General features: G+C 43.3%; 1 protein-coding gene across 12 annotated transcripts in view; it reads left to right on the forward strand.

Moving 5' to 3' along the window:
• The window catches only part of Fancd2 (FA complementation group D2), a 73,335-nt gene that overhangs the window by 45,876 nt on the left and 13,656 nt on the right, over window positions 1-13,803 (forward strand). For 8 of the 12 annotated variants that reach the window (XM_063225247.1, XM_013146291.3, XM_013146294.3 and 5 more), the window contains 11 exons: window positions 965-1,093; window positions 1,228-1,352; window positions 4,474-4,584; window positions 5,209-5,339; window positions 6,800-6,893; window positions 7,243-7,365; window positions 9,605-9,698; window positions 10,266-10,337; window positions 10,980-11,018; window positions 12,037-12,111; window positions 13,040-13,114. In XM_063225247.1, coding sequence (XP_063081317.1) covers window positions 965-1,093; window positions 1,228-1,352; window positions 4,474-4,584; window positions 5,209-5,339; window positions 6,800-6,893; window positions 7,243-7,365; window positions 9,605-9,698; window positions 10,266-10,337; window positions 10,980-11,018; window positions 12,037-12,111; window positions 13,040-13,114 — 1,068 coding nt within the window. Of the gene's footprint in view, window positions 1-964; window positions 1,094-1,227; window positions 1,353-4,473; window positions 4,585-5,208; window positions 5,340-6,799; window positions 6,894-7,242; window positions 7,366-9,604; window positions 9,699-10,265; window positions 10,338-10,979; window positions 11,019-11,376; window positions 11,468-12,036; window positions 12,112-13,039; window positions 13,115-13,803 lie in introns of those variants that run through there. The other 4 variants (XM_013146290.3, XM_063225250.1, XR_010039487.1 and 1 more) reach the window with 3 other exon arrangements.

A 13,803-nucleotide genomic window follows, 5' to 3' on the forward strand; every position in this document is an offset into this window, starting at 1 on the left:
GAGCCTAATTGTTTATGCAAGGTACAGACACATATTTTAGCATGTGGAGGGCCAGCTGGGTGGAAAGAGCAGTGATACGTTAAAGACTTGGGTGCCAGGATCTAAACGTTAACACATCTAGGGTTATGGGCAGTGTATTCTTTGTACTATTTGCTCTACATTCCTGTCAACTTAAACCTTTTCTATTATAGTGTGAACTTTGTTAGTGGTAATTGACCTTTTTTTTTTTTTTTTGTCTTTTTTGAGACAGGTTCTCACGCTATGCAGTTCAGGCTGGCCTTGAGCTCAATTTGTAGCCCAGGCTGGTCTCGAACTCGCAACGATCCTCCTGCCTCAGCCTCCCAAGTGCTGGGATTACAGGCATGAGCCACCACTAGACTGACCTAGTCTTAAATATTGCTGTTAACTCTATATAGAGGTGTACTTCTGCAGCCATTTAGAAACAAAGGTGTTTGTCTGTTTTGGAAACAGTGTCTCATTTTATAGTTCAGGCTGGCCTTGAACTTGTGGCAGTTGATCCTCCTGCTTCAGCCTCCCATGTGCTGGGATTACAGTGATGTGCAAAAGAGAAAATGGAGTCCTTGAAAGCACCTCATTTTCCCCTCCACCCTACTTAAGAGTACAAATTTGACTAAATTCAGGCGGGTATGGAGGTGTACACCTGTAACCTCAGCATGTGGGAGGCTAAGACAGGTGGATCACCATTGAGTTCCAGGCCAGCTTGAGCTGTAATAGCAAGCTCCAGTCTCAAAAGTCAAATAAAAGTTTTACCGGGGCTAAGGATTTAGCTCAGCAGCATAAGCGCCTGCCTTGCAAGCTGGCAGTCGTGAGTTCCATCCCTGGTACCGATAAAAAGGAAAAAGACACACAAAAAAAAAAAGTTTTACCAAACTTCATAATGAACTCTTAGTTTCAGAGAAGCTATCAAACAGTTTCTTCCTCCATAATGCTGAATTTGTTATAGAGCAAAGGAAGCCGGAATATTGGATTTTCACATCTTCATCAGAGCTCTGCATCGGAAGTCGTTAATTGTGTTGTGCAGCTGGTAACCCCAATGTGTAACCATCTGGAAAACATTCACAACTATTTTCAGGTTAGAAGACTGTCTCATCATTATAGAGACCTAGAAATCAATAAGTAAATACAAGATTTCGTTTTTGACTAAGAAAAACAAGAGAAGTGAGAGAAGTTGCTGGAGCAGCTGCTCTAACATTGTTTCCCTTTTAGTGTTTAGTCCCTGAGAATCATGGTGTGCCCACAGTGGGTGGCCCTGGAGGGAACGCTCAGGAGTACCAAATAATGTCTTCCTGTTATCTGAGGCTCCTGCAGATTTTTCATTGGCTTTTTGCTTGGTGAGTATATGGGGAGAAATGGTGGAGAGAAACGAGTATGTACTTGATGAACAGGCACTAGGATATAAAGAGAAGGAAAAAGTTCAAAATAATATAGAACTATGGTGAATTTGTTCTTTTTCTCTTGACTTGTTTTTTACAGCCACTGCTGTTAACGCACTGCACAGATTAGGTGACGTATTGATTGTTAGTTAACTAATAACAGATACGGCCATTTTACTCCTCAGTTTCCTATAGCACAATCTCTGTAATAACTATTTAACTTGGTATTTAAATGTTTCAGTGTGGTATAGTGATACTCTCCTATAATCTCAGCTTCTTGGGATCCTGGAGCAGGAGTATCACAGGTTTAAGGCCATTCTGTGCAATTTAGCAAGACCCCATCTCCAATAAAATGTGCTGGGATGTAGCCCAGTAGTAGATCCTCAGTACTTTAAAAAAATGTTTCTAGAGTCAGATAGAATACAAATCTGTAATTTCAGTTGTCTGAGTCAGGAGGATTCCAAGTTGTACGCCAGCCTAAGCAAGGACACCCTGGACTCCATATCAAGACCCCATTCCCAAAACACAAATAAACCAGAAAGAAAAAGTTGCGGTGTTTTTTCTAGAGAAGTTATGGATAAATCCTAGTATGTGTGGTAAAGACCTACATGCTGTGTGAACGGGGGTGTTTTGGATGGGTGTTCCAGGAGACCTATTCAGGCCCTTAAGGATGGGTGACCTGGAGGGGGTAAAGGAGAGACCCAGAATGCACAGGATGGATGTAAGATGAACAAGGGAGGTCTGTCTCGTAAATACTTTAGTGTTCCAGATCGAACTCAGTTCCACTGTCTGCTTTACTCAGGTTTTCCAGGCAATCTAACCCAACCTTAGGTTTATGCTAAATTTTGTATACTGAGTTACAGGCATGTACATCCAGTTACCTACTCCCCCCCGCCCCCTGAGTCATTAACACTTCAGACTCCTTGCCTCCAGCAGGACGCGTTGTCGCTATTGCCTGGCTCTGCCTAGCTTGGTAAAGGGCACTGCCAATTGCCTCAGCCAATTGTTCCCCTACTCTGCACTTCTCTCCCACGTATAATCCATCTCTCCTCTGCACTGATCTCGCCTGAACCAGATTAGTGTCATTGTTGGTCTTGGCCTTTGGTGACAGTGATCCTCCAAGACAGGCCTAATTTTGTCTTGTCCTAGTCTTGGACTTTGATTGCAATTTGGTTTTCCTTGAGATCAAACTCTTGAGCTTTTCTCAGGACTTCTGCCTCATTCCTGCCGTTGCACTTATGTCTTGCTCTCCATTTCCATCCATACTGAGTGCTTTTCAGCACCGTATACAGTTTCCACCTGAACAACTTTTCTCTTCCTCTTTAAGCTTTAGTCTTTTCTGACTCACCAAATCCTATGAGGTCAGAATTTAAACTCACTTCTTCAGAGACACCTTCTCTAGTCCCTGAGCTACGTAAACTTCTTTCCTGACTTTCTGATCCGGTTTTCTCCTAATTGTCTTGCAAAACTTACCATACTTTCTTGTAATTGTTTACTCATCTGTCTTTTCTACTGAACTGTAAACTTCATCAATCATTTGTTTTGTCATTAAAGGTATTACCCAACTAAAGATTTGAATAGACAGTCATCCGGACAGGTAGAAATGGCCAATACATACATGAAGGGATGATTTTTGAGGGTGGGTACAGGGAATCAAACTCCACTACCTTGTGCGTGCCATGCAGTTGCTTGTGCCACTGACTTGACCCCTTGAAGAGACAGTTTTTATTAGCCATTAAGGAAATGCAGATTAAAAGCACAGCATATTCAATAGGATGACTAAATGAAAGACACGCCGCATCAAGTGTTAGTGCAGTTGTGGGACAGCTGGGATGATTATGTGCTACTGGTGGAAGTTCAAATCATGGAAACACTTTGGAAAGCAGTTTGTAAAGTTTCTTACACAGACACAGCTGTGCTTCAACCCTGTTATTCCCTAGGTATTTACCCAAAATCTCTGGATTTTTTGAGACAAGGACATGCTATGTAACCCAGACTGGCCTTGAATTTGTGGGATTAAAGATGTGTGCCACCACACCTGACTCCAGAAAAATTTTATGCAAGTGTTTATAGTGTCTGTATTCATAATATCTCCAGAGTGAAAACAACCCAGATGTCCATCAGCTGGTGAATGTACAGGCAAATTGTGGCATATCTGTATGATGACATACTGTGTGCCCCAACATGGGTAAAAAGGATAATGGCAAGTTAAAAGCAAGACTACAGGGTTCATTGTATTTTAATTATATCATATTCTAGAAAAATCAAATAATATTACTATGGTGGAAAGCAGACCACTGAGCAAAAGTATGAAGGAGGAGATGAGTTACACAGGCACATAAAGAAAGCCTTGGGGGTGATAATAGATATATTCACTATCTTCTAGTGATGATTTCATGAGTTTTTAAGTCAAAACTAACAAAACCAACACGTTAAATACATGTCCTTTTTTTGGTCTTTTTCAGACGGGGTCTTGCAATGCAGTCCAGGCTGTCCTTGGGCTCCCTTTGTAGCCCAGGCTGGTCTTGAATTTGCAAACAGTCCCCTTGCTTCAGCCTCCCGAAGGCTAGGATTACAGGTGTGGGCCCCCCCACCCAGTTTAAATATATGTCCTTTATAATCCCAGCTTTCAGGAGAGTGAATCAGAAGGATCACTGAACTGTAGGCCAGCTGGGCTACATAAGGAGAGACCGGTCTCAAACAGACCAAAATGGAAAGAGAGAGCGAGGGAGAAATACCAAGACTTGACATGTGAAAGAGCAGTTCTTTATCCAGCCCCTACTATGACAGTCTGACACAATTAGTCCTGTGTTGTTGGAGGCTTACCTCTAAAACCGAGGAACTTTCTTCTTGGATGATAAACCTCTGGGGACTGTTAGATCTGTAAAATCTATTCTGAATGCACTTTAGCTTCTGATCTCACATCCTAGAGCTGTGACTGTATTTGATGCTTATGTCCTTTCAGTGCTTGTTACATGATTGACTTGCTAATGGCACAGATTGGGGGCCAGGATCTTCAAATGCCATCTGAGTTGTCCCCCAGAAACAGCTAAAAGACCTTGATTTAACTTTCCTTTAGGAGTGGATTTTCTAACATTGAGAATCACAGTTATCTATACTCAGCCCTTGAGGTCCTTACTGGACGAGTAAAGCAGTTACAGCCTGATGAGGCCTTGGAGGAGCTTCTCAGGTAGGCCGTAATGCAAACCTTCCAATGCTCTCCTAGAAAGTGGATTGCAGGATTTCTTTGCACATGTTTGGTCATTAGGAATTGTAACGGAAATTAGTATTTTCAGCTGTTTTCCGTCAGCATTTGAAGTTTCTCAACTATATATTCTGGTAAATTCTAAAGTATTGAGAGCCTGGGACCAAATTATCTAAAACCTCAGGCATAATTTTGCATAATTGTGATACCCATCTTCCATTATATCCGTGAATAGAAAGTAGATCATATATGATATAGTCATTAAAAGCCATAATTGCTTTTCACCTTGTCTCTAGTGAATTCAGATTTTTTTTTTTTTCAGTTTATAATGAAGAAAGAGCCAGGCGTGGTATCCCCTGTAATTCAGCACTCAGAAGGCTGAGGCAGGTGGTTCATCAAATCATCGCAAGTTCAAGGCCAGTTTGGGCTACATAGTTGGTTCAAGACCAGCCTGAACTGCATAATGAGACCTTGTCTCAAAAAAAAAAAAAAAAAAAAAAATCTGTAAAAGAGGATAATTCTGATTAGGCTGTCGAACAGTACTAGGGATCTGGAGCAACTCCTGTGAATTTAAACCCATCTACATGTTGGTTTCTTGTCTCCTTACAGCCAGAGCTTCAATTACTTGCAGAATTTCCACAACAGCATCCCCAGTTTCCAGTGTGGTCTTTGCCTCATCAGAATTTTGATGGCCCTTTTCAAGAGATCAGTAGATCCTGCTCCAAAGAAAGAAAAAATTGGTGATTGCGCAGATCCTCCTTTTTTTTCTTTTTCCACGAACAGGATTAATTTCTTACGAACTTGTAGCTTCTCAGAACTTGGACATTTAGGGTCGTGCAAGAAGGCCACTGTTCCAAAAGGGACTAAGACTAATTTCCACTCACATTGCTAGGTGTGACTTTGGTTAGATCAGCTAGCTAGCTAGCATATTTTTTTCTTTTCAGATGATGAGAACTGAATCCAGTTTCTTATACATATGAAAGCTATGCTTGTGCTAAGCTACGCACTCAGTCGTGGATAATTTTCTTTTTGGCTTAAATTTTAACCATATGATGCTGCTTTTTTTTAAATTATCTGAGGCATTTGATAAAAGACATAAACCACTAGGTTAATAGAATGGGAGATAAAATTAGGATCAAATATAAAGGAAGTGTTGGCCCCTTTCCTGATCTAACATTCTTTTTTTTTTCTGACTTTCTTTCATTTTTTGAGACAGGGTCTCACTATGTAGTTCCAGCTGACCTTGAACTCACTATGTATCCCAGGTTGGCCTTTTAACTTGTTATGTAGTCTAGACTGACCTCAACCTTGTAACCCTCCTGCCTCAGCCTCTGGAGTGCTAGTTCTTTGTTTTTTTGAGACAGGAGGGTCTCACTATGATCTAGTCTGGCCTAGAATTTGGAGTCTTCCTGCTTCAGTCTCCCAAGTGCCAGAATTACTTTTCTTTTTATTGAGGACTAAACTTTTGCACTGAGCTATATCCTCAGTTCTTTTGTTTCTTTGTTTCTTTTTTTTTTTTTTTTTTTTTTTTGAGGCAGAATATTGCTACACCACTAAATTGTCCAGTCTAAGCTTAACTTTGTAGTGTTCTTGCCTTAGCTTCCTGAGTGCTGAGATCAAAGATGTACACCATCATACCTTTTGACCTTTTTCTTTTTTACCATAACTCTTAAAATCCTGCTTATCCTACTGGGCAGCACAAGCAGAAAGCAAGATGATTATACGTGAAACCTCTCTTATGCCCCGCTGGTGAGAGGGGAGGCTTAGTCTGAGCCTGGGTTATCCATTGCTGTTGTTCTGTCCAAGAGAGCAAGCCCAGCTTCCACTGCCAGCTGTGCTCCTCCCTGTGCCTGTGTGGCCCCTCTGTGTATGCTGAAGGGTGGGCTGAGGGCTGCTAAGTGTTGGTTCTTGGATGGGTTTATTTCTGGTAGAAGTGTCATTGGAACAGGAATAAACAGTTTAAAAAAACCTCAGAGACTTCTTAGTTAATAAAAATCCTTTTAATCGATAATTATCTCCAAAAATGTGAGAGACATGAGTGAATTTATCTGATATTACACATTATCTTTGTATATCAAAATGTCACTATGAACTTTTAATATATGCAGTATTATTTCAATTAAATATATATGTAATTTTTTTTAGAGAATGGGGTTAGTTTCTATCACATGTGAGATGCCTGTGCTATGTTTTCTAACAGCTTTCCTGGCCAGACAGTTCCTCTGCCGGGTGTGGCCACATGGAGAGAAAGAGAAGACCTCTGTTTTCAAGGATCAGCTTCAGGATTTGCTCTGGTGAGGTGTTCAGTGTCTTCTAGTGAGCCAATCGCCTTTTCCCACTTAGCACCATCAGAATCCCTCACTTGGGCACACACCAATAAATTACCTTTTTTAGGGGGAACTTGAGCACAATGAAGTATGTTTAAAGTGAACGTAACTCGAGATCTGTGGATCTTAATTACTTCTAGTTCTGCTTACTGTTAACTACTAATGCCTTGTTGCTAAATCAAATCAGAAAGAAACAGAGGTGTCTGCAGTTTTATGATTGAGTTAATAAAGCTTAATAGTGGGCAGTATCTCATGAGAGAAATGTGGACATGAGGGTTCCGTGGCTGGCATTCATACCCTCTGACTTTCCTTGCAGCATTTACCTGGAGCACACAGACAGTGTGCTGAAGGCCATAGAGGAGATTGCTGGCGTTGGGGTCCCAGAGTTGATCCACTCTCCAAAAGATGCCTGTTCTCCCACATTCCCTACACTGACCAGGTATGGGGCTCTTGGCTGCCATCATTTTCCTAAGATAAAGTCACATTGTGTGGAGAATCTATTCCCGTCCTCATCACGGTCCTGGAAGGTTTATATATATAATCCCATGGAGATGGTACTAGAATTCTAGAGAGTTAATTCCAGTCTACCATTTCCTAAGGCAAGAATTCAAACACTAAGACATATATACAGTCTTAGGGAGCCCAGAGGTTCTAAGTCTAGCCAAGATGGTGGTTCACCAGCCCAAAGGCCCTAACCCAGAGCCCAGCTTGGGTTTTAATAATCCTCCATGAGGGGAGTGGCTTGGGAGGAGTGACACTAAGAGTGGTGGGAAATACGTGACTGCTATGACTACTGTGAGTTGGCCTAGGTAGGAGGTCTGAGGTCACCTCTGTGAAATGTAGAGAGAGTAATCTGCATAACACAGCTGGGGTAGTATCTAATAATTTGGGTTGGTACTTCAGTTCTGATGTGGGAAGCCATAGCCTCTTTCTTGAGGCTCAGACCTAGCCGGTAGCGTGGAGCACACTCCATCCCACCTGACTCAACTACGTATTTGGGAAGTCACTGAACGAGTAACACTGACTTGTCACTCGGCTTCACAGATTATACATTGGCCCCTCAGCCAGCCCAATTTACGTTGCTTAAAGCTAGCTGAAGGGAAAAGAAATAACCTAGCCAGCTCTGTACATACCAATACTTGGAAACAGGGCCAAAATGAAGATAGTTGCTCTTCTGTTCCAGGAGAGTCCTCTGGGTAGTTTCCCACAATACTGCCCGATGGATGTGTTTTCCAAGTTCTGATACAGGTGGTGGTACTGTCACTCATTCAGAATGGAGTGTCTGCTGCTCTACCTTCCTTCCAAGGGCTCTTCGGCTAGTCTGTAGAAGGACCTCGCTGGGAGGGAAGTTTTAGTGGGTGCAGGGTTCAAGGGTAATGAACTTTGCCTCTCTCTGCTTTTTTCCTTTAAACTTTGAGACTAGAGTTAGGATTATAGTTAAGGGTAGTACACATGCTTAATATGTATGAGGCATGTGTTCAGTGCCCAGCATTACAAAACCAGGATAATTAGGCACGGTAGGTAGCATATGCCTGTAGTACGGCTCTTTGAAAGATTAAGGCAGGAGGATTTCATGTTCAAACCTATCCTAGACACCTTAGTGACTCTCTTTATCAAAATAAAAGTGAAAACAGCACTGGGGATGTAGTATAGTGCAAAGGCCTTGAGTTCAGTCTTGTGCCACAAAATATTTTTCTCTCTCTCTCTTTTTTTTTTTTTTGGTGCCAGCGATTGAACTCACGACCTCACGCTTGCCAGGCAGGCACTTACACTGCTGAGCTAAATCCCCAGCCCCTCCTCCAAATTTTTTTTAATTAAACTTGAGACCATTTTTCAAGGAGGGTGACTGTTGTCTAGTTTTTTTTTTTTTTTTTTTTTTAATCGGTACTGAGGATCGAACTCACAACCACCTGCTTGCAAGGCAGGTGCTTATGCCGCTGAGCTAAATCCCCAGCCCCTGTATCTAATTTTGTATGTCTAAAATGGTTTGGATCTCATAATATTAGTAGCTCTCTTATACTCATATGGTTCATACAGCACTTTCACGTTCCAAATCTTTGGCCCTTTCTGTAATTCTCATAAGAGTGGTCATCATTCTCCTCCACTACAGTTGAGGAAACAAAAGTGAAAAGGGAACCTCACCGGCTTGCATGGGGGCAGTAGGATGACCACAGACCATCACTCAACCCAAATCTTCTCCCCACCAGTTCACTGTTCTTCCCGTTCCACTGCTGCCACCTGTCATGAAAGTCAGCTCCATTGTTTCGTGGGCTGACTCGGCCTCATTCTGACTCCTCCTACTCTTCTCCCTCTTTAAAGGACTCTAATGAAAGAACATTCAAAGCGGTGAGGAAAGAAGGTACTTTTGTTCTAGTGAACGTTTCCCAGGAAGTCTTAAGTGTGTTATCTGTCTCTCTCTGTTCCTTTCCCTTCTTTGCTTTTTTCTTTTCTTTTTGCAGTCCTGGGAATTAAAGTCGGCCTTCACACTGAGCTACATCCCCAGGGCTTTCTTATTTTGAGAAAATGTCTCAGTAAGTTGCCACGGCTGAGCTTGACTTTGTCATCCTCTCTCCTCAGCCTCCTGGTTGCTGGGGTCGCTAGCATGCACTGTGCCTGGCCCTGAAAATTCTTTCTGAGCAGGGCATCGTTATGTAGATGTGCTTGCTTTTCTCTCGTAGGCAGACTTTTGTCATTTTCTTCCGTGTGATGATGGCTAAACTGGAGAAGACAGTGAAAAGTCTCCAGGCTGGCTCAGCAGTACAGCCACCAAAGGTGGGTCAGACACTCCCCTCACCAGGAAATGAACGCTGAATTGCTTGGAAATTTCTGATTCTTTTATTTCTTGGGTCTAGTGTTCTTCTTAACCTATCACCTTTGATTTAGCAAGATTAGAATTTTTTTTCAAAGACCTTCTGTTTTAATTTCCTTTTCCTCTAGTGAAAATGGGGCCCTGTTTTCCCTGGCTGCTGGGGAAAGGTGGGAAGGGAAAGGCCAGCTGATTTAAGATGAGCTAACCTGTTTAAGACGTGTAGGCCTGGACAGCCCGTGAACCAGAACTCAGCAAGAGCAAGGGCAGGCACAGGGCCTCGGGAGCCAATGAGCTCTGGGTACCAGCAAGCGTGCTGCAGAGGCTCTTTATCTATGTAGAAGTACTGTGGCGTCACCACAATGTGACAGTTCAGATCATCTTCTTGGGTCCACTGGATGTTACAGCTTTTTGGAGGGCCAGTTGGCTTCCATCTCAGAATAGCTGTGCAAATGAAGACCTGTGTGATATCGGGAGTCCAGGAGGAGAAGGCTGTAGCTGTGATTCACAGGCAGTGTGTTTGGCATCCCCAGGTCCATGAAGAGAAGCTCCTGTACTGGAACATGGCTGTTCGAGACTTCAGTATCCTCATCAACCTGATAAAAGTGAGTAGGGAAGAAAATTTTTTTAAAAAGTGAGTAGGGAGCCTCGCTGACCTGACTCGAGTGGTCACTGAAACACTGCCTAGAGGGCTTTCAAAGCTGCTCCTCCTTGTTCCCCTCCCACCTTCTTTGGGGACCCCCTGGTTGTCTTCCTTTCTTTCAGCCTGTCTCTGGCTCTTCCAGGCCAGCTGTCTCTCCTTAGGTGGTGGTGTTTGTTTTTCCCTGCCTCCCACCTGGACCACATTACTTAGCCCCCGTCATTCTTGGTTCTCCTGAGTGAGTGCTTTCACTGGCCCTCCAGTGCCTGCACTCTGCTCAGGCTTGTGCTCCAGTCCTTGACATCCCGCCCACTGACGACTTCCCTCCCTCACTGCATCATTCTGAAGGCTGCAACCCTCTGACAGAGCCGTGCTCTCCACCTGCCCAGTGGGAATCCTTACCTTTTTTCCTTTGCTCCTCTCTTCCTTCTCTTAGAGTTCAGTTTTGGAAGTTACTTTCTTCTGTGAATTAATTTGTAATAAACCAGCCAATGTGCCTTCTTTGGTTTAGAAGTTCCTGTAGCTCCCGGAACTGCCGTGCACAGTTGAAAGGGGCCGGCCTCGAGGAGCAGGCTTCAATTTAGCTCCTTGTCTTTTATGCCTCTAGGTGTTTGATAGTCATCCAGTGCTGCATGCATGTTTGAAGGTGAGAGATTTATTGGACCTTGTTTATTGTTTGTTTCATGGTCCTAGGGATTGAACCCAGATGCTCAACCACTGAATTATACCCCTGTTGGTTTGGGTTTTTTTGTTTTGTTTTTTTGTTTGTTGTAGTTTTTGAGGAAGGGTCTGGATAAGTTGTCCCAACTAACCTTAAACTTGTGATTCTCATGGCTCAGCCTTGTGCATCTGGCCTGGTGTCCTGTTCTTGTTATTTTCTGGCCTCTTTCCCCTTCTCCACTCATATATCACCTGGCACAGTACAGGAGACAAGTCAGTCTGAGAGCGTGATTTCTGTGATTGGCCAGTTTGGAAATCCACCCTCTGCAGTTTCTTCCTCTTAGGAATGAGTTACCCTTGGGAGCTGGAGTTCTTCCCACCCACTCTTGGGCTGGATGAGGCCTGTGGCCTGTGGCTGTATCAGCCATATCCAAGGCAAGTAAATTCTGCCTGCATTTTCCAGATCAACCTTTTTATACTGTTCCATATTTTTTGCTTGTTTTTTGGTAGTGGGGAGTGAACGCAGGACCTCATAGTTGCTTCTAACTACATTCCCCAGCCCTTTGGGGATTTTTTTGGTACTGGGGATCGAACTTGCGACCTCACACTTGCCAGGCAGGTGCTTATGCCGCTGAGCTAAATGCCCAGCTGGTCTTGAACTTGCAGTTTTGCCTTAGCCTCCCTAGTAGCTAAGATTACAGGAATGTACCGCTATTTGAATTTTTGGGTTTTGTTGTGAGCCAGGATCTCACTATAGATAGTTCAGGCTGGTCTTGAAGTTACTATGTAACCAAAGCTGGCTTTGAACTTGTGATGATCATCCTGCCTCAGCCTCCCGAGTGCTAGAATCACAGGTGTGCACCACCTTGCCTAGCTCAAATTTGTCTTTTATGTATAAAAATAAAAACATAACCTTCTTGGGCCTGGTAGTGCTAGGCTGTCACTGGCAGAGTTTTTCACATAAAGCTTCCTGCTAGAGTCACCTGTGTGTCTCTTTTCTTCAGTATGGACGTCTCTTTGTGGAAGCGTTTCTGAAGCAATGTATGCCGCTCCTAGACTTCAGCTTTAGAAAGCACCGGGTAAGAGTTGAGAGCAAAGGCTTGCTCTGAAGAGCTGCTGAGAAGATAAGGCCACAGTCCCTTATGGGCTGGGCTGGGAACAGTCCCTCTGCCTGAGTTCTGGGCCACATGGTGTCTCACACCACTTTCAGGCTAGCCCAAGGGGTCTCCACAGGACTGAGTGTTCTACAGAGGGCCACCTGCAGGCATGGTATTCCTGGTCTGAGGAATCCCTTTCAGCTTGCTTCATTGTGCTGCTGGAGTCCAGGCCTTGACATGTTACCTGTCATGTGCCTATTCTGGGCTATCCTGTGTCTACTTTTTTTTATTTTTAATTTTTTCTACTTACTTACTTACTTACTTATTTATTTTACCGGTACCAGGGATTGAACTCACGACCACGCACTTGAAAAGCAGGTGCTTATGCTGCTGAGCTGTGTCTACTTTTAGGAACTAGTCATAAAAATAGATCTCATGTGTGTTGTAAAACTGCTGTTTTAGTGTGTAGTCTTGGTGAAGTTTTTTTTAGCCAGGTGACACCTGGGGCTACAGTTGTAAAACAAAGATAAAAATGAAGATAATTTGTCATACATATTTTGTAAATTGACTTTGCAAAATACCAAAGTCCCTCCTGTTTGCTATTTGGTTAGTCTTTCATAACCATCAAAGAGAAAAGAGAAGTGGTAATTTATCCTAATTTGCAAATGAGAAAGCTGAGATGGGAAAATGTACTTCAGACTTCAGTGTGTGTCTTGCACCTGGCAGACTGACATGGGGATAGAAGCTGGAGCCGCAAGTGTGAGCCAGCGCCACTGCTGAGGGTCAGTTAAGATGATTATCCTCGGGGGCTGGAACCTGAAGTTCTGCCTCTTTGGATTGCAAAGATGTTTTGCATCTAAAATGTGATTAGAACATTTCATGCTGGGCTTATGAATTTTGTTGTTTTTAGGAAGATGTTTTGAGCCTGCTGGAAACCTTCCAGCTGAATACGAGGCTGCTTCATCACCTGTGTGGGCATTCTAAGGTAAGGGGAAGCAGGCCTTAGCCTCTGCTTCTGGGGCCAGGCTCCTGCCGCCCTCCTGTGCCTTTGCACAGGGCACTGTGTGCAGAGGCAGTTTATTCAGGGCAGTCAGAGCCTTCACAAGGCACGGTGCATGCCTCTGAATTACAGCTACTCAGGTTACGGAGGCAGGCTTATGACTTTCAGCAATTTACCAAAACATTATCTCAAAATATAATAAAAAGGGCTCAGTGGTAGTGCATTTTCATACAAGTTTCATAACATGTTTAGTGGGGCTGGGGATTTAGCTCAGCGGCATAAGCGCCTGCCTTGCAAGCAGGCAGTCACGAGTTCGATCCCCGGTACCCATAAAAAAAGAAAAAGACAAAAAATATATATATATATATCTCATAACATGTTTGGTTCCTATTACCATTAAAGGAAAAGGAAGGAAAACCTAAGTTGCTGATTGAAATTGAGCAGTTTTCTAGAAAAGGATATTCTGTATCTGAAATTTTATTCCAATTCCACTGTTCTTTTTTCTGGTCTCTTGCGTGAGGAATATCCAGTGCTACCATAAAATTCTGCAAGCTGAACATGGTGGCTCATGCCTGTAATCCTAGCACACAAGAGGCTGAGGCAGGAGGATTGTTGCGAGTTTGAGACCAGTCTGCTCACCAAAATGAGCTCAAGGTCAGCCTGAACTGCATAAT

This window comes from Cavia porcellus, unplaced genomic scaffold (assembly GCF_034190915.1).
Source record: "Cavia porcellus strain 051 isolate PalLab524CR breed Dunkin Hartley unplaced genomic scaffold, mCavPor4.1 scaffold_15, whole genome shotgun sequence".
In the NCBI taxonomy this organism is placed as follows: Eukaryota; Metazoa; Chordata; class Mammalia; order Rodentia; family Caviidae; genus Cavia; species Cavia porcellus.